General features: G+C 55.8%; 1 protein-coding gene across 2 annotated transcripts; it reads left to right on the top strand.

Moving 5' to 3' along the window:
• The first annotated feature begins 1650 nt into the window (after window positions 1–1650).
• Window positions 1651–21216, top strand: HNF1B (HNF1 homeobox B). 2 transcript variants are annotated; one of them, XM_090122577.1, is made up of 9 exons: window positions 1651–2091; window positions 4952–5151; window positions 6337–6523; window positions 7046–7287; window positions 12800–12963; window positions 15563–15695; window positions 15800–15991; window positions 16347–16465; window positions 18063–21216. In XM_090122577.1, the coding sequence occupies exons 1-9, from the start codon at window positions 1754–1756 to the stop codon at window positions 18081–18083; spliced, it is 1596 nt and encodes a 531-aa protein (XP_089978703.1). In that variant the 5' UTR covers window positions 1651–1753; the 3' UTR covers window positions 18084–21216. The 2 variants fall into 2 exon arrangements, with proteins under 2 accessions (XP_089978703.1, XP_031447326.1); XM_031591466.2 differs by having other exon boundaries at window positions 6259–6523.
• The last annotated feature ends 709 nt before the right edge of the window (window positions 21217–21925 follow it).

Below are 21925 nucleotides of genomic sequence, written 5' to 3'. Positions count from 1 at the left end.
GGAACGGGCAGCAGTGGGGCTCCTGACAGCTCTCAGAGGAGCTGGGTGTGGAGGAAGGGGGAAGAGCAATAGGGTGAGAGAGATGGACCAGAAAACAATATCCACTTCATTAGCCAGGTGGCTCCGAATGTGTGGAAATAGGACAAAGTCTAGGTCACCCACTGTGACAGAACATTATTATCATGCGATGCCATGAAGCCGTGCAAAGACCAAGTCAAAGCTCACTGGCCCACTTGAAAGGGACAGGGGAGCTGCCTCAGCCCAAGCTGTTCCCAGGCTGTGGTCCCACGCACGGCCCTATAGCACAGCTGAGCCACGGCCAGCAGCAGTGCGGGGTCCGCTGCGTGTGAGCCCATGTCCCAGTGATGGGAGTACAGCTGTCAGGGACCCAGCAGGCAGATATGTGGGTTTGAGAGTGGGTCAGAGGGAGAGCTCTTGGCCAGGCTGCTGGAAGCGGGGCAGGGCCCTGGGCTGGGACCCTTTTCTGCCCTTTCTTCTGTACATTGTACTAATGTAAAACCAGAACCATCACACACCTGTCTGCCAGATCCCTTCCAGGCATGCAGAGAGATTTCCTGCTCTTCAACACACTACCCAATATTTTCCTAGTGGGTACAGTGAGGGCAGAGAGTCCTGCCCCAAATGGGCTCCTACAGGGCTCAGGGTCTGCCAGGCGCTGACGGCTGTTGGGACATTTTAGGATTCCTGGACCCTTGAGGTGGGTGGGCAGCGATGGTTCCAGGGATGCTACGCAGTCTGAACCTGGGCTGGGAGTGGTGGGCACTGAGCACCCATTTCGGAAAGCACAGACACCCATTGCCAGGGCACGGCTGGAGGGCACTGGGCTGTGCAGTTTGCTGGGATGGGAGGTGATGAATGAAGGGTTCGGATGTTGTATTTCCCTTCCCACACCTGCCCTGCGGGATCCCAGAGCCCACCACGCTGCGTTCAGTGATGTGCTGGTGCCAGTTGTATCCCGCCTGCTTTGGTTCGGGTCAATTTGCTGATCTTTTGACTCAGGGCGTTCGCAGCAGGAGGAGAAGCACTTTCTGTTCAGGTCCCCGATGCCTTCCACTGCTCCCACCCCCGCGGTTATCAGGGCTCGACGGGCGCTTCGCGTTCCCGAGCAGCGCTACCCCCGCAGAGTCCCATTTGCCACATTGCCGCGACTCCTCCGCGGAGCAGAGCCCGACCCCGAGACGGGACCCTTCCGGGACCCCGGCTGAGGACCTTCGGCCCGGCCCCGCGCAGCCCCGCGGGCTTTGTGCAGCCGGGGCTCAGCTCTCAGCGCGAGGCTCAGCCCCGAGGCAGCGCCCGGCTCCGCACTGTGCCGCTCCGAGCGGCCCCCGACGGCACTCCGCGCTCCGCGCCGGGGCCGGGCCGCTCCTCCGGAGCGCCGCACCGCTCGGGGCCGGACCGGGCCGAACCGAACCCCGCTCCGCCGCTGCCCCGAGCGCTCCGCGCCGCTCCTCGGGGCCTCACGGCGGCCGCGGGCAAAGTCCGTCCCAGCACGGCCGATAAGGGCCGGGTGGGGGCCGGACCGCGGCGGGCGGGGACGCGGGGTTCGCTCCCGGAGGAGAGGCCCTCCCGGAGCTGATTTGCATAAGGTATAATGCCTAATGGAGGCGGTCATGGCTAGGTAGAGGGCGGCCCGCGCCCCGCACAGCCTGCCAGCCGGGGCGGAGCGGCAGGTGCCGGAGGGAGGCGGGCCGGGCCGGGCCGAGCGCGGGGAGACCCGGGAAGACCCGGGACCATGGTGTCCCAGCTGAGCGCCCTGCAACGGGAGCTCCTGGGCGCCCTGCTCAGCTCCGGGGCTACCAAGGAGGGGCTGATCCGCGCCCTGGAGGACATGGTGCCCGCCGCCGGCTTCGGCGTCAAGCTGGAGAGCCTGCCGCTTTCCCCCGGCGGGCCGCCCGACGGCAAGCCCGGCTTCGTGCCTCTGGCCAACGGACACGGCAAGGGCAAGCTGTCCGGCGACGAGGGCTCGGAGGACGGCGACGACTTCGACACGCCGCAGATTCTCCGCGAGCTGCATGCGCTCAACACTGAGGAGGCCGTGGAGCAGCGGGCAGAAGTGGACAGGATGATCAGGTACCGGCGGAGCGCTCCGCTCCCGCGGCCCCGTGCGCCCCTCCGGGGTTCGCTCCGGGTGCGCCCGTCCCTGCGGGGCGCCGCCGCCGCCCCCTCTCTCGCACCGGGAGCAGCGCGGTGCCGGGCAGTGCCGCCGCCCCGTCGGGTGTTCGCCGCCCGCCGCGGTGGAGAGGCCGGGGGTGCCCGGGTTGCGGCCGCCCTGGGCTCGGCTCCGTCCTTCCTCCGCGCCGGGAGATAAAACATAAACTGCAGCACGTGGAGCTCGGAGTGCTATTAATTTATTTCTATAAATCATCAACAGAAAGATACACAAAGAACCGCGATTAGGGCGAGCGGAGAGGCGGGTTATTCATTGCCGGAGTTGTAAACCAGGCGGGGAGGGGGAACGAGGAAACCCCCAAACGCGGCCGCTCGGGTCCCGTCCCGTCGCGTCGCGTCCCGGGGGATGCGGCTCCGAGCCCCGTTCTGGCCGAGCCCGTCCGCTCCGTGCCGTGCGGGGCCGGGCAGAGCCGGGCCGGGCCGGGTCGGGCCGTCGGGACACGGCGGAGCAGCGATTCCCCCCAACCCCGGGGCCCGCAGCGGGGCTCTGCTCCGAGCACAGGGAGGCGGTCCCCGCGTGTCCCCAGCGCCGCTCGAGTCCGTCTGTGCGGCCAGGCAGCCCAGCGCCTCCCGGGGACGGTGACATCGACGGCAGCGCGGGGGCTCGGACGGGACGCGCGGTGCGGAAAGGGACACCGGTGCGGGCCGCCCCACTGCCTGCCGCTGCGCCCCCGGGGGTGCGGGAGGGCTCTGCCCGCGTCGTAGTTCTCCCACAGGTGTTTCTGTGCAAAGTTTGCCTTCGGTGCAAACAAGAGCAGGCACATGTCCCTGAGGAGCCTTCTGCAAAGAGCTGCTGTTTGCTCTAAGAGAGCCCTTTGTACTTGGAGAGAGGCGGCCGGGGCAGGAGCGTCGGGAGCCGTCGATCTCAGCCCCTCCATGCGGCTGAGCCCCCTTTGCTCCCACCCCGCGACCCCCGGGTCCGCTCCGGGGCTGTCCCCACGGCCGCGGAGGTGCGCGGCCCCGACCTGTGCTGGGCTGCCCCGTGCGCACCTCCGTGGGCCCCAAAGGGCTCCGTGCAGGGGGAGCTCTGACCCCACCGCCCCGTGCTGGACCCTGCTGTGTGTGCAGGGAGATGCAGATTAGATAGATCCGATGGAGGGAGCCGGCTTTATAATCCATCTGTATAAATTCTTGGCATTTTTCTCGGAGGATGTGAAGCGTATTTACCTGTTTCCAAGGCTGACCCAGAGGGCGAGCGGTGGGGGCCTGGGGGACAGGGATGGGCAGTGCTGCTCGCACTCGGCCATACTGGCGGGGTGCTGAGCTTGGTGCCAGCGGTCACACGGGGCAGAGAAAGGCCGGGGGTGAGGGCTGTAAACTGGTTTGCAGTGCCACACAGCACACCTGGGTCAATGCTTCTTTATTTCTTCCTGCGTGTAAAATCCATCCTGATGGAGGTTGGACAATTGATGAAGTTTTTATTTCGGGGACAGAACCCAAAAAATGGGTTTGTGCCGACTCGTTGAATAGAAATGTTTTCCTCTCTGGCTTTTTAGGTTCACCAAAAAGAAAAAAAAAAATAAATAGAAAAGGCGAACAAACACTCAAACCGTTTCATTTTGGGTCAAGTCCAAACATTTTGTTTAACATGAAACAAAATGTTTGGGTTTGGTTTCAGGCTGTTTAACCCTTCTGAATATGGTCAAGTTGATTTGTAAAGAAAATCGTTGCTCAGAAATTCAGAGCTGAATAATTGTTTGGAAAGCACAGGTCCGGAGCATGTTGGAAATGCTGAAATTAAAAATTCTTAAAATAATAAAGCAAAGGGAAATTTGAGTTTTTTTTACTCATTCCCACATTGATTTTTTTTTTTCCCCCAGCCCAAATGCTGCCAAAAATTTCATTTCAATTCCAAAATCACATCTGTAACCCAAAGTCACTCATTTTGCATTTTCATGGTGTGCACCAGAGCATTGGCTTGAGGCTCAGGCAAAACGATGCCCTTGTGTTAGCCAGGCTGCTGTCAGAACAAGCTCTGTTCCACCAGCTCGTTAGGACTCAGTAATTAGTGAGCAGGAGCAGGTGGGAGCAGGATGGGGCTCAGCTCCCGCAGCGATGCGCTCCTCCCGCCCGGGCTCAGGGTGCTCAGCTCCATCCCCACAGTGGGTCCCCCTGGCTGTGGATATTCCTTTGGACCCAAACAGCTTTGTTTCCTTGCTGCGTTTGGAACAAAAAGTAAGAAACCTATTTGTTGGGTTTTTCCCCCTTGACAGGATGAAGGATCCAAAATAACAAATGAATTGGAAAAGTGCTTGGACGGTTATTCCAAGCACAGTGTTAGAATATCTCATTCTTTGAGTGCACGACTGTGACCAGGTTCAGGTTCCACTCCGATTTCTCAGTGTTGAGCCATTTCCTTTCACCCCACGTCTGTGGGTGCTACGGGATGAGCTGTGGGGCCGGGCCACAGTGCAGGTGCGTTGGCTGCTCCATCCACCACTGTGTTGTGCCTCCATTGCAGTTTCATTGGTTCCCCAAACTGGTGCCAGGCAACAGATGGACATCAAAGTAGCGTGGATTTAAAGAAGAGCCAATTTGCACCTGGATTGATTCTGATAGAGTTGAATTCAAGTGTTGAAAAATACCGAAGACGAGCTCAAAATGACGGCGAGGGGCTCAGCTTGGGTTGGCACACAGGGCAGGAATTTTTGCCATCAAATATTAATTAGGAATAGTGGGTCTCCACCAATAATGGTGGGGTTCCATCATGGGAAAAAGCAACCACAGAGCAAAGTTAACCCTCGTTTTCCTGCACCCCCAGCGAGGACCCATGGCGGGCGGCGAAGATGATCAAGGGCTACATGCAGCAGCACAACATCCCGCAGCGCGAGGTGGTGGACGTCACCGGCCTCAACCAGTCGCACCTCTCGCAGCACCTCAACAAAGGCACCCCCATGAAGACACAGAAGCGGGCTGCCCTCTACACGTGGTACGTCCGCAAGCAGCGGGAGATCCTGCGGCGTAAGTACCGGGGAGCGGGATGGGGAGGGGGCATGGCTGCGGGAGGGGGCAGAACGCCGGGTCCCCCCCAGATTGGTTTTGTGGATCCAAGCGATTGAGGCTGCGGGAAGAGTGGGTGACAGCCCCTCTGGATTGCAGCAGTGCTGTGCGAGCTGCCCCGAGCCCACCAAAATGGCTGAATCTCTGGGAAAGCGATTAAGGATTGCACACAATTAGATCCATCTCCCACCTCTGCCCCCTTTTCCTTTCCGTTTTCTGAACGCGCTCACTTTCTGCAACTACTTGCAAAAGAAGAGAAAGAAAAGAGGGAGGAAAGGAAAAAATCGTAAATCTGTAGCAGGGTCTCATGCAACCCAAATTATTTACAATGTGGATGGCTTTGACCGTGCACCCGGAGCGGTGCTGGTGCTGCGTGCCTGGGGAGCTGCACTGTGTAAATCCCTACTGCCTGGCTTGGAGCAGTGCTTGCGTGGGGCAGGTACTCTGCTGAGCCCCTCTGGCCCCCAGCCCCAAAGGATGCAAAATCCAAAGGCAGAAAAGGGCTCAGCCCCGAGTGCCGCTGCTTTGAAGGTGCACCTGGAGATGTTAAAGCAAACAGAGCTGCTCCAGCCGTGCCCCGCGCCTTCCCCTGTTGTCACAAGGGGAAAAGCCATTATAAAAAGAGGGAGAATTCCCCTGCAAAATGGAGAATAATAAAAATTCCCATTAATCTCCCTTTATGGTCGTGGTGACAGGTGCCTGGCGGACATGGGAAGGTCACCCTGGTGTGGGGCCGGACTCTTCTGGGAGCTCCTTTGGGCACGGGGTGGGCACGGGCAGGGGACTGCACACCTGCTGAGCTCCTTTTGGGGGCTGTGACCCCATCCTCACATGCAAAAATCCTCCTGGAACAAGCGCACGCCAGCAGAGCCCGGCCATGCATGTGCACGTGCTGCATGTGCCAGCCAACAACCACCTGTGCCCACCCGCCTGCGGTGCCCACCGGGGCCGTGGGTGGGAGGGGGCCGGGGCGGGGGCCGGGGCGGGGGCTGCCGCTGCGCGTGACGGTGACTCTGAGCTCTGAGCGGCGGCTACAGGCCGGGTCACGTCTGCTCCTTTCTCTTTCAGAGTTCAACCAGACAGTCCAGGGGTGTGAAAATAGGACAGACAAAAGCAGTCAGGATCAGCTGCTGTTTCTCTTTCCAGAGTTCAATCAACAGAACCAGGGGGCTGGCCAGCTCGACGATGCCTGCGCCGAAACCCCCAGCAAGAAGATGCGCCGCAACCGCTTCAAGTGGGGGCCGGCCTCCCAGCAAATCTTGTACCAAGCCTACGACCGCCAAAAGAACCCCAGCAAGGAGGAGCGGGAGGCGCTGGTGGAGGAGTGCAACAGGTAACGACCGCCTTGTGCCATCCTGCAGAAGCTGCATGAGATGCTGGGCTCGTGGCACACTGCCCTGGGTTTTGGAATGGTTTTGCTGAGCCACCTGCTGGCTTTGGGGTAGCTCTGGGCAGCATCCAGAGGAGAGCAAGCTCTGTGCTGTGTTTGGGATGCGGCAGGGATGCGGCCAGGATACAGCAGAGATGTGACAGGGATGCAGCTGGGATACGGTGGAGATGGAGCTGGGACGCAGTGAAGGTGCAGCAGGGATGCAGCAGAGATACAGTGGAGATGTGGCAGATATGCAGTGGAGATGCAACAGGGATGCAGAAGGGATGCAGCCATGATGCAGTGGGGATGCAGCAGCGATGCCGTGGTGTTGTAGCAATCTCACAGGGAGGTGGGATGGGTTTTATGGCATGTGTGTAGTTGGAAAGAGCAAGTGGGTGTTCAGGAAGGATTGAATGCTTTAAACCCTGTGTTGGGAGCTCCCCATCAGCACCCTTGCTCCAGCGTGTCCCTTTGCATGCACAGGGCCGAGTGTCTGCAGCGAGGGGTGTCACCCTCCAAGGCACATGGGCTTGGCTCCAACCTGGTGACGGAGGTGCGTGTCTACAACTGGTTCGCCAACCGGCGGAAGGAGGAGGCTTTCCGCCAGAAGTTGGCCATGGACGCCTACAGCTCGGGCCAGCCCCCGCACAGCATGAACCTGCTGCTGTCCCATGGCTCCCCGCACCACAACCAGCCCAGCGCCTCACCGCCCAGCAAGATGCCAGGTGAGATGGGAACAGTGATGCTGGGCAGTGGCAATGTTGGTCGTGTTTCCAGTGAAGAAAGGGATTGTGAGCCCAATGGTCATGCTGTTGAGTCATTGACCCTGTTGATATTGTTGACAATGTTGGCATCATTTGTGCTGCAGAAAGAGGCACTTGAGGCAGTGCATGGCCGTGGTGGTGGTGGCCTCGGGGGAAAGATGGTCCATGCTGCCCATGTTGGACAAGGGACAGCAGCAAGGCTCAGCCCTTGGTGCAATTTCCCCATTGGCTGTAGGATGGGACTCCTCTCAGCAATGGAGCATTGAGACACTGCTTCCACCGCAGCTTCAATGGGTGCAGAGAGGTGCGGATGCTTTCCCACAGTGCCAGCCACGTGGCGGGGGCTGGATTTTCATCCCATCAAGGACAGATTGTTGGGCTGGGCATGTTTGTTGGTGCAGGCTGGGCTGGGCAGAGGCGTGGATATGGCGGCTCTGCCTGACGTGGAGAGTTAGGGCTAGGGGATGTGGTGCTGGGGAACTAAAGTTGGTGACACGAGTGCCTGTGGGCAGAGGGCTGCGTGGAGCCCCACGGTTGGGCTTTGCTCTGCCTGCAGTGTGCGCTGCTGGGGGATTTGAGCAGGAGATAATGATGAGAGCAGAGCTCGGACGGTAATCAGGGAGGGCCTGGCGGCATGGGGCAAGAGGCATTGTTGGGAGAACAATCCCCATTGTGCCGCTACCTGCAATCTGCACTCCAAAGCCGCCAGCCCCAGCAAACAAGAGCGGGCACTTTGAGGCGGGTGGTGAGGGGTCAGCACGGGGCCATGGGCTGCAGGCAGTGTGCCCTGACCATCCTTGTCCCAGCTTGGGGATGACATCCCAGTATTGGGACAGGGAGATGCAAAGCAACTGCTTCCCAGAAAATTCCCTACCTGGCTCATTGCAAGCCCCAGCCTCATTACAAAGAGGAATTGATAGAGGATGTCCAGGGAGTACTGTGGGGAGGGCTGGAAGATGGGGATAGAACTGTCCTGGGCACCACAAACCCCATGGTAGAGTGATGGGGTGGGAGGTCATGGAGATGCCAATGGGCGTAGAGCATACTGCCCAATGGCATGGGGACACTGGGGGCAGTGGGGACACCGGGGGCACTGGGGACACCAGGGGCAGTGGGGACACGAGGGCCGGCAGCCTGTCTCATGGTGCAGCTCTCCCTGCAGGGCTGGCCCACAGTGACCAAAATGTGACCCTGCCCCAGGAATGCCCCGCACAATGGCGGGGATGGGGTGGACGTTTGCCCTCCTGTCACCGGCTGATTGCTTACAAGGTGCCCTACAAGCACATTGTCAGCAAAATCAGCTGTTTTCTATGTTGGCCGCCGGGCTTTACAATACCGCACCAGCATGCAGCCCCGCGTTGTCATGGCGTTGTCCCCCCCGTGCATGCTTAATTGACAATTAAGCTGGGGCTTTGAACGAACCCCGCTGCCTTTGATGTGGCCCCGTCTCTCCAGCGCGCTTGCAGGCACCCCGTGAGAGCCTTTGTTTTCTTCTATTAGGGGACTGCAATTATTGGAACCGCGGGCATTTATCTCTGGGCTGCAGGGCCGTTAAGCCCCAACCTTTATTTTCCCATTGGAGCATCGGCCAGCAGGAGCCAGCCGTGGCTATAGGGCCTCTGACAGCCCATTCGTGGGGGCTTTGAGTTGGGCAGGAGTGATGGCCACGGAGGGGTCAGGAGGGCTCAGCTGCAGGAATTCTGCGCTGGTGTGCATCAGCCTTGCCAAGGAGCAGGAGATGGGCACAGTGAGGGCTGTGCGTGGGGTTCGGGGCTGGCTTAGGGGTGAGGGGCTGGGATGGAGCTCAGCCTGCACTGGAATCCATCTGTCACAGTGGTGTTTTGGGGCTGCAAGTCTCCAAAATGTCACCAGCTCCTCTGAGAGATGCTGACCCCATCCGTGCTGGGATTTGAACTGTCCTTGCACCGTGTGCGGCACTGTCTGGAGCTCTCAATGCCTTTAACAGCTTAATGACGGTGCCGGGACACTGCCCGCACCCTGTGGCCTGCACAATCCCCCCAGGAAAGGAAACGATGGAGCTGAGTACGGCTCAGAGCGGGCATTGCCCCACGGTCGGGATGGGGCCAGTGCAAGCTGATGGCTGGGGACAGCGGGAGAGCTGTAAAACCGAGCATCCTGGGCGGCCCCTTGGTGCAGGGTTTTTAACTGTTTGGAGGTAAATACTCCAAGCCTATCTATCTCGGAGGTGTCTCAGACTCTGGACTTTTCCCTTCCTATAGGGGATTATCAGAGATCTCGGTTCCCTGTTTGATTTGAAGGTCACTCGGGGCTTTATCTCGTTCCTTGGTGCCATGCGGCAGACTCTGGCTTATGCCATTTTTATCTTCAAGAGCCCCGAGGACAATCAGTGCTGATGAGATTAGGGACGTGCCCCCTGCACCCCGCATACAAAAGGCCCCGCGTTGCCCCAGCCCCACTCTGACCGACAGCGCTGCGAACACTGGAGTGACCCTATGTGTATGCACATCCATAGGAACATACAGCATTTGGCATTATTTATATGTATTTTAGATATCTCTAAGCCACACATAAAAATATAAAAACTCAGCTCCACGCCCTGAGATTCTCCCTAAACTGAAAGGGCAATTTGGGTGACTTTACTCTTTTATTTTTTTTCCTTCAAGAAGAGCCTGCTAATAGCACCCTGGTCCAGAGGTACATCGCTTTCTATCTGGATCCTGCAGGCGGTTCTCTGATAGCTTGGGCTGTGCAGGTTCTGATTGCAGACCCGGTGCCAGCCGTTGTCAGATTTTACTGTTGCGCTCATTGTGCGGCCCTGTGGGTACAGTGCGCTCTTAGGAGCTTTTCCTGCTTTTATGGGGGGTAATTAGGACTTTATGGCAGCAGCAGAATGGGAGGGTCCAGTCCCAATAAACAGCTTTATAATGGACATAAACTCCGCACCTCGGTAACATGGCAAGATTAACACTTTAGGGACAATTTGAGTGGCAGACCCAAAATCGGCCCCAGGCAGGAGCGCAGCCAGGTGTGAACACTGCAGCTGGCTGTGCCTCGGGATGCTGCATGGGATGCTGCATGGGATGATCATGGGATGCTGCATGGGATGCACTGCTCTTGGGATGGGCTCTGGGAAGCTTAGGGTGCTGGCTGCAGGGTTGGGGCACAGGGTTAAGGCTATGGCAGCCGGAGCCTGCAGCTCGTCTGGAGCTGTGGGGAAGCAGTAAAGCATTTCACGGGCTGTGCAGCTTGGGGACAAACAATAGCCACGTCCCATAAACAGACTTTTATTCTATGGCTGTAGCTCCAGTTGGAAACAAACTCTTTAAGGGCGCAGGCTTGGCGGGCAGACTCATTGCTGGGGCTGGACGGGGAGAGGCCAAGGAGGAATAAATCTCGTGCTGGGGCTGCGTCACGCTGTGGAAGCACAAGAGAGTGGCGGCACAACAATTGTGCCTGGCTCTGCACGGCCGCCTGCCCTGCCGTGCCATAAAGCTGAGCTTGGGCGACCACAGAGCCCCCAGGAGGAAACTATTGTGCACAGGGTGGGCAGTGGGAGCTGGGCCGTGGGGAGAGGCTGGTCCTGGGGGCAGGGCTGGCATAGGCAAGAAAATGGCTCCATAGATAGCATCTCATGCCTGGAGGCTGCTCCAGCAGTGTGGCTGTGGCTCTCCATCTTCCATGTGGGAGCTTTGATGGGGAGTGGGTGGGAGCTCAGTGGGGATGGGGAGCAGGGAGGGATGGCACCTCCACCATGTGGGAGCGCTGGTAGATCAGCAGTAGCAACAGCATGGATCTCCTGCTGTTAACGATGTAATGTGCCATAACCCGTCCCAACACTGAGGGCACACAAATAATTATATGCATCCTGCCCCAGGAACGGAAAAAAAAACAAGGTGAAATGGTTGTGACTTCCCAAAGGCCCACAGGACACGCGGGCAAAACCTTTCCCTGCCCAGCAAATGGCTGTGGCTGCAGCCCCGTGTGCCACCAACCCAAACTCTTAGGATTGCAGAGAAAAGTTTGAAGATCAGCTTTTAACATCTACTTCTTAAAGTCGAATTTGCAATGCTGGGAATCTTGGTAGAGTGTGATTTGGGACTTAAAATTGTTTTTCTTTTCTTACTGAAAGCTTCACATAATCCAAAAGAGTGTGAAGATTGCCCTGATAGTTAGCAGACATTGGTGTCCCTCCCACTGAAACACTACAGACTGTTGTTCTTAAGAGTAATGTCTCATTTGGTCCCATGTTTTTCATAACCACTTCCAGTTTCATAGCCAATCCGATCACTGTTTCATGGGCTCAGGAACTGCCATTTAATCTCCTGCCTGTGCTCCTCATCTATCTTTGAGACCACTGTGAGAAGAAAGGGCTTTTTTTTTTAATCTCCGCTCCCAGTGTTTGAATAGTGCTGCAGCGTCTCAGACCGGCAGCGGCTGAAGCACACTTTGCACGAGGCTGGGACCGCAGGGAAGAATGTGGTGACAGTGCCCTGGTTGAGTAATGTTTACCTGGCCGTCCACTCGTACCGGCAAATATCCACCTGCCAGAGGACATTCTTGTATTATCAGGGATAAAGGGGTTTGCTGGGAAATGATCAGGAACCAGACAGCGCGGGGAGATTCCTATCTGCGGGACATGTTTGACCAGCTGATGTTTGGAAAATTTGGAGGTGATTAGAGCGACTTTTTGTGCTTTTGGTGGAGGCGGCAGGGAGCCTGCTATACCTAATTCAGTCATTGTGGAGCAAAGCTCCCAGACCCAAGTTATGGCCTATTTCTTCTTCCTAGACTCAGGTTTTATGGCGGCCCTCAGAGCATCCTTGCAGAACTGGAGCCTAGGCAGTGCTGGCACCTCCTGACCAAGGCTCAGTGCAGGCTTGGGGCTCCAGTGGCACTCTTGGTGCCTGAAGAAAGGAGCCCCAAAGCCCCAGGCCCCCAGCTCGGGTCATTCTGGGGAGGGTCCCAGCGCATGGGTGATGCTCTCATGGCTTGTGTTCCCAGGAGGGATCTTGGGCTGCCACTTCGATCCCCGGGAGTTCAGTGACCCCGGTGCTGGCTGCCCATAACAAATGGCTTCTCACCGGGGCAGCCCTGTAAAAGACGCTTTTGTTTCCAGTGGGTTTCCCTCAGTTAATTATTTGTGATCTGTAGATGCCTTTCCACGACACATGGCTGATCATATGGTTATCAGCACGGGGCTATTTAGCCAAATTAAATATATTTGTATTGAAGACCCATGCTCAAGCCAGATTTCTCTCCTGGGCGGTGGCAGGCTGTGGCGTGGTTTAGCTTGGCCATTGTTCCTGCCATCACCGTGTCCTCCCGCTGTGTTAATCACACACGTGTCAAGAGCGAGCCGTGTCCATTCCCACCATGGTTTTCATAGAAACATGGGATCACCAAATCATTAAGGTTGGAAAAAACCTCTAAGATTGTCTGGTCCAACCGTGAACCCATTCCCCCGAGCCCACTGACCCATCGTGTTCTGCAGGGGTGCGGTACGGCCAGGGGGCGAGCAGCGAGGCGGCATCCTCTGGGGCCATCAGCCACCACGGCAGCGGTGCCATGGTCACCACCAGCCAGGCGGTCCTACAGCAGGTCTCCCCAGCCGGCTTGGACCCGGGCCACGGTTTGCTCTCTCCCGACGGTAAAATGGTGAGTACACCTGGCCTATTGTGGCGGCGGCGCTGATAAGATAAGAGGGCCCAGCGGGCAAAGCAAACACGCTTTCCCCGGGTTTCACACGCGGCCCATGCTGAACAATGGGGCATTGTGGGGGTGTGGGCGCGCGCCCGTCCCCACCGCCCGCCTCAAAGGCGGCCCCACAGCCCCGGCGTGTTCCCCAAGTGCGGCCCATAAACCTGACAGAGCCCGCTCCGCTTTTATTGATTGCATGCCTTGTGAATTGAATGCGCACTGGGTGGATCACTGTTTGCTTTCCCCTGCCGATGACATGGGCATTGATAAAGCTCTCATTCATTGCTTTTCCTTAAGCCCTCCTGAGTTCTGAGCTCCGCTGGGAAGCACTTTGCTCCCAGTTGTGCCCCCAGTGTGTTGTGGCTGTGCTGGGCTATGCTGGCTGCAGTGCTCCTGGCTGAGCATGGTGCAGAAATGTGCAGGAAGGGAGGAGGATGGGATGGGATGGGATGGGATGGGATGGGATGGGATGGAAACAAGCATGGCACTCCTTGAAGCAGCTGGCACAGCATCACCATGTGGCTGGTCTGGCCACTTGGCAGCTCTTCCGGGAGGAGGTTTTCCTGCTGAAAGTGAAAGTCACACATGGCTCTTGGCACGGGATTTCACTTCCATTTTCTTAAGACAATCCTTCGGGGCCATCAGCTGCAGGTCCCCACAAGCCTGGCAGCTACACCAGGGCAAGCTGCATACTTCTTCCCACAGCCTGACTGCTTTTGTCCCCCATTTCCCTGCTTTGCCTTCCCTTCTGCCTGCCTCTCACTCATGGGGTCTCCTTGTAGCCCCCTGAGCCAAGGCACTGCTGTAGGATAGCCAAGTATCCTCAGCCATGCAAGGGAATCGTCACAGAGCAACCCCAAACCCCCTGGCACTCTCCCTCACTGCACACCCTGCACGCACCCATTTCTCCCTCTGGGTGTGTTGAGCCTGTAACCCTGAGCCTTGAAGTCATAAAATGAGTCACGAAGGAAGGCAGCAGCAGGCACAGATGGTGTGGGGTGGGGGACGGGAGGACAAAGCGCTGCCACGAGCTCAGCGGCACAGCAATCTCAGCGCACCCTTTGCAGTTCCTTTAAGGGGCGCAGGAGTCCCCAGGAAGGGGAAGTTTTCAATGCATGGCAGGGGGCTGCTCAGAGATGCAGAGGGTTAAAGCAGTGTGCTAAAGGCACCTGCAGGCTGCAGCAGCACTGCTGAGCTCTCCGTTGCACAGCGCCGTCTGGGGCTGCTCTGCTCCTCCAGCAGCATGCAGCTCTGCCAGCTTATCTCTGATCTTTAAGCAAGGCTAGCTAGTGCTTGCAAGTTATTTAATGAAAATATGCTGTAGGCTGTGGTTTCTAGTAGGTAAACATGTGCCTTTAATGCCCCACATGAAACCAAAAGCTGCCAAGAAAATTGCTGCATCTGAAGGCAATTGGTTTTTTTGGGGGAGGAGGAGCACTATAGAGATGGTTAGACTGTGTGGTGCTGCTGTGCTTTCCCATAGTCCCAGATTGTTCAGTGCTTGGTGGAGTCTTTCCTGGTCCTGCTATCTCTGGTTGACCCCATTTGGGTGCAGCACTTTTGCCCAGTTCTCCCCGAAACGTGCCATGCCACAGGTGAGCAGCATGCGCTTGCAATGAGCTGCCTGCACCACACTGCACTGCGGCGTGGCCTGGCCTTGAAGAAACATTCAAAGTGGAAAGTACTGGATAAAGAAACATGAGTCACTCCTGTGCTCTGGAATTTATTGATGCCTTTGTTTCGATTGCAATGAGGCTATCTCAGGCTCACATGGGTAAAATAAACAAGGACCGAGTGTCCAGAAGTGTCACACAAAGCCCAAAGGATGCCTTCAAAATCTGCATTGAGGTTGCTCAGTGCAGGAGGTAACACAGAGGGGTGAGGTGAGTGTGCAGCAGGTCAATAATGCAGCAATAACCAGATGCTGCCGGAATCCTGCTATTCCCAGGACCATCCCAGCACACCTCCAGTGCCTCTGCATGTGTCCGATGGTTGCACACCAGGAGCTGCCTTTGGCCACGTGCACCTGCCCCTACCAACACTGCCATCTGCATGGTGCAGCTGCAGCCCCTCAGCTGGAATTTGTTTCATAAAAGCGATGACTAAGATCACTCTGAGGTCTTTTTTTAAATTTGCTTCGCCTTCTTTTTTAAGCTTTCCCAAGTTTGTATTTCTCACTTTCCCCTACATCTGTGACAGGTGGAAGTTAATAAGTGTGAGAGTCCTCAGTTGTCCTCAGCAGCAGGAATGCGGACCTGGGCAGCAAATGGCGACTGCGTGGGACACGTCCTGTCCCCGGCGCTGTGCTCTGCTGGAGCGCTGGCAGCTGCTTCCAGGAAGGCTTCACACCGCCGCAGCTTTGCTATTTATTAACGTGATACTCAGTGCTTCCAGCCAGGGTCTGCAGCTTAGGGGTGCTCCACTGGCAGGTGCTGGTGTGCGTGCAGCTTGTCATCTCCTGGGGGGCTTTTTCTGTTCCCTCTGCCACTGTTTTTGGTGCCGGTGTGGCTGGGAGTGTCGTGTGCCTGATGGCCGCTGTCTGCTTTGCTCCCTGCAGATCTCTGTGTCGGGTGGTGGGCTGCCGCCAGTGAGCACCCTGACCAACATCCACAGCTTGTCCCACCACAACCCGCAGCAGTCCCAGAACCTCATCATGACGCCGCTCTCAGGAGTCATGGCTATTGCACAGAGTAAGTGTGAAATGGGAGCATATCTTGACCCCAATCTCTGGACCCCAACCTGCAGATGCCAGCCCCAGTGCTGACACCCTGCTGCTCTCTCTCCCTTCTCCCAGGTCTGAACACCTCGCAGGCGCAGAGCGTCCCTGTCATCAACAGCGTGGCCGGCAGCTTGGCGGCCCTGCAGCCGGTGCAGTTCTCGCAGCAGCTGCACAGCCCACACCAGCAGCCACTCATGCAGCAGTCGCCCAGCCACATGGCCCAGCAGCCCTTCATGGCCACCGTCACCCAGCTGCAGAACTCGCACAGTAAGGGGCTGAGGGGAACACCTGGGAAATTAACTCCTATGGGAAAGTGACTTCTGCTCTGCTGCTGTGCCACCCGTGGTGCTCCCTGTCTGGCTTTGTGCAAGGATTTTTTTCCTTGTGGGTTATTATTGTCACATATTGCTTATTGCTCTTGCCTTGGCCACCACTGGCCCTAGTGGTCAGAAAAAGCAAAAGCTTCCCCATCGTGCCAGAGGCACATGGTGATTTCCTTCCATTTCTTTTATTGTATTCCTGTCTGCACAGTATCCATCCCCACAGCTATGTGTGTAGCGCGCTGTCTGCCTGCCTTGCTCCTGCACAAAGGCTGTGGGTGACGTTGTTTTTCTCTCCACAGTGTATGCACACAAGCAGGAGCCCCCCCAGTATTCCCACACCTCCCGCTTCCCCTCGGCGATGGTGGTGACAGACACCAGCAGCATCAGCACGCTCACCAACATGTCTTCCAGCAAGCAGGTAATGATTGAGCACTGGCAGCAGGATTGGGGTGTGCTGGTGTAATTTGGAGTGTTTGCCCAATGGCTCAAGCCCTGGGGCTGAACCAACCCCTCCAGCACTGGAAACCGAGCCCTGAAAACCCAGCCTCAGCCCCTGCATGGGCTCTGAAAAACCTGCTCATGGACGGCAACCACAATGGGGACCTGGGCAATGAGTGGCCGTGCCGGATGCTGAGTGCTAGGGTTTGGCCAAGCACCGTGCAGCGAGCAGCTCTGGTCCCTTCATGGCTGGTGAGCGGTGCTGGGGCAGCTCTGCAGATGGCCTCAACCCCACCTTTATCTGCCCCGTGTTGGTGTAAGACATATCCCAGCTTGAATCAGCTGCACAAGGCCTTACTCAGACAATAGCCCCTTTCTAAATGCCAGCTCTGGGGACTGTGGGAAATATGCGGCCCTTATTGATTGCTAGATAAATATGAGAGAGCCTTGAACTTGTATCCAGATAAACTCTCTTACCAACCTTAGACAGCAGAGGGGAAAAAAAATGTCTGCAATGACCACAGAGTAAATACGGCGTGGGATTGCTGTGGGACTTCCGCACGGATGCCTGGCACTGTGTTGCTGGGGGCAAGGAAGGGGCTGGGGTTGGGGTGGGGATGGTGGAGGCCCCGGGGCTGAACCAAGGGGGAAGGCAGAGCACCTCTGCTCGGCCCGACTCAGCTCACTTTGGGCTCCCTCTGCTCTGCGCCCAGCAGTGCAGGAGCGTTCAGGCGCGGCCGCGCTCTCAGGAGCGCCATTTCCTCTGCACGGCTTTATCGGCCCATCTGCTGTGCGCTCAGCCCGAACTGCCCCTGATTAATTGTGCTCTCCTGCCACGGGTTGGCTTTGATGCCGGCTTGCCAAAACGAGCCCGGCACACACAGGAAATGTCCCTCATGTGGGAATAGCAGCCGGCCATCCCTGCCACGGGGCCGCGGCCTGCAGGCCCCACGCTCGGGATGGGCAGCGCTCCCTTTCTTCCCCCCATCGTGCTTTAATCAAAGCAGAGAAGGGGGAGATGTGGCTGTTTTTGGGGGCTGGAAGGGACACGCAGCTCCCGGTTCCTCTGACAATGCTCGAGGCCGAGCCACCATGTTTATTACGTTAGCAAACACCTGATAGCTGCGGCCCGTCCCTAATGACATGTCACGGGAGGCTCCTGGCGTCTCCTTATCTCCGTGTTACGATGTTTGCTGTGCGCTCCAGCCCACAAGGTCACCCCCGGCTGCCAGCCCCCACCCCAGCGGTGACCGGGGGACCCTGGAGGGGCTGGGGATGGAGCTGTGGTGGCATTGATGAAGCCACAGGGACCAGCCCGTCCATTTCGGAGGTGACAGCAGCACTGGGGACAGCCACTGCTGTCCAGCTGACCAGCACAAACTCCTTGGAACAACTCCTGCAATAGGCCCTCTTTTATTGAAAAAAAAAAAAAAAAGATATTTTTGTATGGTTGCAATATCTGGCTCAGAACGTGCTTTCCCTCTGGGGTTGCAGAGGGCTTAGGGCTTGGGGTGCGAGAGGAGATGACCTGGGGAGCCCCGGCCCACCGCTCACCATGCTGCTCTCTCCCTTTCCAGTGTCCCCTGCAAGCCTGGTGATGCTTCACACCTCGCTGCCTTTGCACATAGCAGCAGGAACTTATTTTCCACAACATCCCGCTGGTGACCCGCGCGTCGAGCCAGAGCGAAGCTCAGAGCCGCAGCGAGGTGCTCATTACCCCGACGGGCGGCCAGTGCAACCCCGCGCTGGGGATCAGCCCCGACCCGAGCCGTGGGACCGCGCCTCTCCTCCCCTCCACACAGTATTTCCGAGACGTGTCCTGAGGATTGTTTTTTTCCTAAGTATTTGCCTTCCAAGAGGCCATTGGCTCTCCCGAGGAAATAGGAACAAGCTGTACTGAGACGTGGCAGAAGATGGATCGTATTTAAGTTATACTCCTCCACCTGATGGACTGAGAGGGACCCGGGTCTGTTACTTGGCTTTTGGAAGGAGGAATCTCGTGCTGTTGAACTGAGCCAGTTAAACTGTAAATATAGGTACAGTCTGCTCCACCCTCACCCATCCCCGCTCCTATACATAGAGATTTATATAAAAGAAGTAAATTTTGTCCAATTGATGTAAACTATTGTAATTAAGTGCAATTCCCCCATCTGTATATATTGTTCCTGCTTTTCTTCTCTCCCTCAGTCTTATTTTTTATTTTTTGGTAAAGGTCAGAGCTCTGCATGGTTTTGGTTTTGTATTTTCTTTCTTCCCTTAATGGAGTTAATTAACGAAGAAAGCCCTGTGCCTCTGCAGAGACACCAGCCCTGCTCCCTGCCTCACAGAGGGACAGGCACCGAGCTGAGCCTCAGCAGCTGGCCCCAGGACTGGGTGACATGAGGAGTTCAGGGGGCTCTCCTGTGTTTGGGGACACGGAGTGGGGCTGCCGTGGGGTGGGTCACTCCACAGCCAGTGCATGTCCCAGCCTAGCACCCACTGGGGCACTGCGCTGTGCACTGCCAGAGCCTTGCCTGCTGCTTCTACCCGAGTCTGACTTCCCAAAGCTGTGAAAGGCATCATCTCGCCTGCTGTGGGACATGAGCTCCTCCATACCCACATCCCTTTGGAAATGGATCTAATGCTCTTCAGTTGTTTAATTTTTTCTTAAACTTTGTCATGTGTGCCAAATGCTGAGAGTGCTTTAAAGAAGTGAAGAGCAGTGGAGGTGCCTGTGGGCAGTCAGCCACTGCTCAGAAGAACACTGGATGCTTTTTCTGGGGCAAGAAATGCTATTTTATTGTGTATTTGTACAATAACCATTGCCAGGACGATAGGAGCAACCCTATGGGGAATAAGTCATTGTGAATCGGAGACTGATATTCAAATCACATTTAATTTAATGTATACCATAATTAAAAACCATTTTTTCAGACTCGTTGCTACCATGTGATCTTTGATTCCTGCTGCAGCTGAGAGTGCTGCTGGGGTGCAGTAGGGATGTGGGGCCTGGGGGGCTTCATCTGTTCAATGTGGGTGCTGAGGGAGGGGCTTTCAGAGCATTGATCTGGTGTTCACATTTAGGGCCAGAGCACCCCAGTCAAAACCCTCCTGTGTAGTTTCTGTAATTTTTTACTGCCCTAGACAAGAACTGGAAGAGGATGGGAGGCATGAAGACTACTTGTTCCCTTTCAGAGAGATTCAGAAGCAACATGCTCCCAGCAAAAACTGGGAGAAAAGATGCATGCTTGAAGCAGAAGAGATCCGCTGCCCCTCCCTGCTCAGCAATGCCCTTTCAGTGCAGCTCAGCCAACCTTCTCAATCAGCTCAGATTCTGCACTCAGACATTGCCTGGGCTCAGTTCCCAGCAGGTCGGGGTGGGAACAGTTTGGATTCTCTGGCTGTTGCCAACTGGTGCTCTGCTCCCCGAGTGGCTCATCAAGGCGGAGGAGTGAATGTTCCCCAGCTGGTGCACATCCAGTGTCAGGCTGACTTTGTCCACAGAAGAATGGGTAACCCAATGGGAAGGAAGGAGGGAAATAGGCACTACATAGGCACTACGTAAAGCATTGCTTGCAAAGTGGCCCAGTATCAGCACTGCTCTCCAGAATGCCACACACAGAAGGTGAGTGCAAACCCTGGGGAGGTGCAGCCCCACGGGAGAAGGTCGGGGAGGTCAGGGGAGGGACCAAGCCCAAGGGAAATGGGAAATGGGCACAGGACACAACTGAACAAAGGCATGGGCAGAGAAGGCAGCAAGTGTAGAGCAAAGAATATGTGATAAAGAAGGCAGGACAAAATTGATAATATGAACAGAACTAATGATTAAGAAGGGAAAGTGTTTACCCAATAGGTGTGAATGCATGAAGCTGCCAAAAAGCTGCTTGTGTGCTGTCAGTTCTGGGTACCGGAGGGCCTGGAGGAAGAAAGCATAGCTGCTTGCTTCTTTTGCTAATGGGCATTTTGTGTCTGGTGATGCAGTTGTCATACAGCAGGGACACCTGGCAGAAACATGACAAAGCCCGTTTATGACCAATACTGTTTTACAAGGCTGAGTGATAATTCCACAGTTCAAAGATGTTTTGCAGGGGAATTCCTGCACATGAGGATCCGTGGGCTGTCACGAAACTTTAAAGGGCCGCCTTTATATCCACAACAACTGCCACCTCTTTCTTGGCAGAGCAAAGCCATATCACCGCATTTAACTTAAAATGCAGATGCAGATACAAAGGAAACCTCCTAGATCCCAGCATTACCCAAAAGGCCTCTGGATGGACACTGGAATAGAGACAAGCTATTTCAGCAGCGTCAGAATTGCTGCTTGTAGTAGAAACACCAAGTTGCACAAGAGTGCCCAGCTTCAAACATGCAGCGTTTCCAGACCGGCTCTGCCAGTCTGGTGAGGTGGCTGCACGCGCTGAAAATTTGGGCAGAAAACTTCAGGGCTGTGCTCCCTGGTGCTTCCTTCCTGTGTGACACTGGGAAGAAAGCATCATTGCTGCCCTGTGGATGGCACATGGGCCACCCTTTAGAGGCTGTGGGCAGGTTTGGTTGGGCTGGAGCTTGCCCAGCACACAGGTTTGCGCTGTGGTGATGGGCTCAGCAGAGCTGGCCTGGAGTTCTGACCCAGGCAGTTATTTTTCCAGTCCAGGGATTAAACTTACAAGATAAAAACCTTGCACAGACACTGCAGAGCTGTCCCAGCCCAGTGTTCGTGTTCATGCAAAGATGTACAAATCACAAGCCTCAGTTTTATATTCTCATTCCAGGAACTTTGACATTCTTTGTATATCATGCAAAATTAATTCCCCTTTCTGTAATTAATATACTGCTTCAAATGAATTCTTAATTACAGATAAATCACAAATCCACACACTCAACTGTTAAGCTTTTCAAGTAATAAAAGAGATCATTTGTCTTCTTCAGATGAACAGAGACCAACTAGCACACCATTTCCCCTTTTATGAAGAATTCATTTGCCTTAGAAAGAAAGCCTTTAAAAAAAACATTGCAAGGATTTCTTGAATGGGGGATCAAAGCTCTCACACTGCTGGAAACCATTTTTGCTAAATAAGATTGAAGAAAAAAAGTAAAAGTTTTTTGGTAGTGTTTGGGATAACAGCACCCTCGGGAGGGACAAGGACATGGGGTCAAGAAGTTGTGACCAGGTTAGCAACACAGGGAACAGAAGGAGGGGACAAAAGAACAGAAAGTGGAAATGGACAGATGAATGAGGAAGCATGTTCCCTTGCCAAAAGAGAATAGATGCGACATCAATTCATACTGGGAGCTGGAGGACGAGGGCCTGTTAATGGATTGAGGGACACAGCAGGGATCAGAGGTCATGAGTGCGCTCAGCCAGGCTAATTGACTGTTATGTGCATATTAGTGATGATAATTTAGTAGGATAGTGGGATGTGGGGAGCAGATATGCAGAAGTGCCATTGATGAATGTGTTCCT

Source organism: Phasianus colchicus, chromosome 21 (assembly GCF_987193195.1).
Source record: "Phasianus colchicus chromosome 21, bPhaCol1.hap1.1, whole genome shotgun sequence".
Lineage (NCBI taxonomy): Eukaryota > Metazoa > Chordata > Aves > Galliformes > Phasianidae > Phasianus > Phasianus colchicus.
Note: the sequence above shows the minus strand (reverse complement) of the source record. Positions and strands in the feature narration are given on the sequence as shown.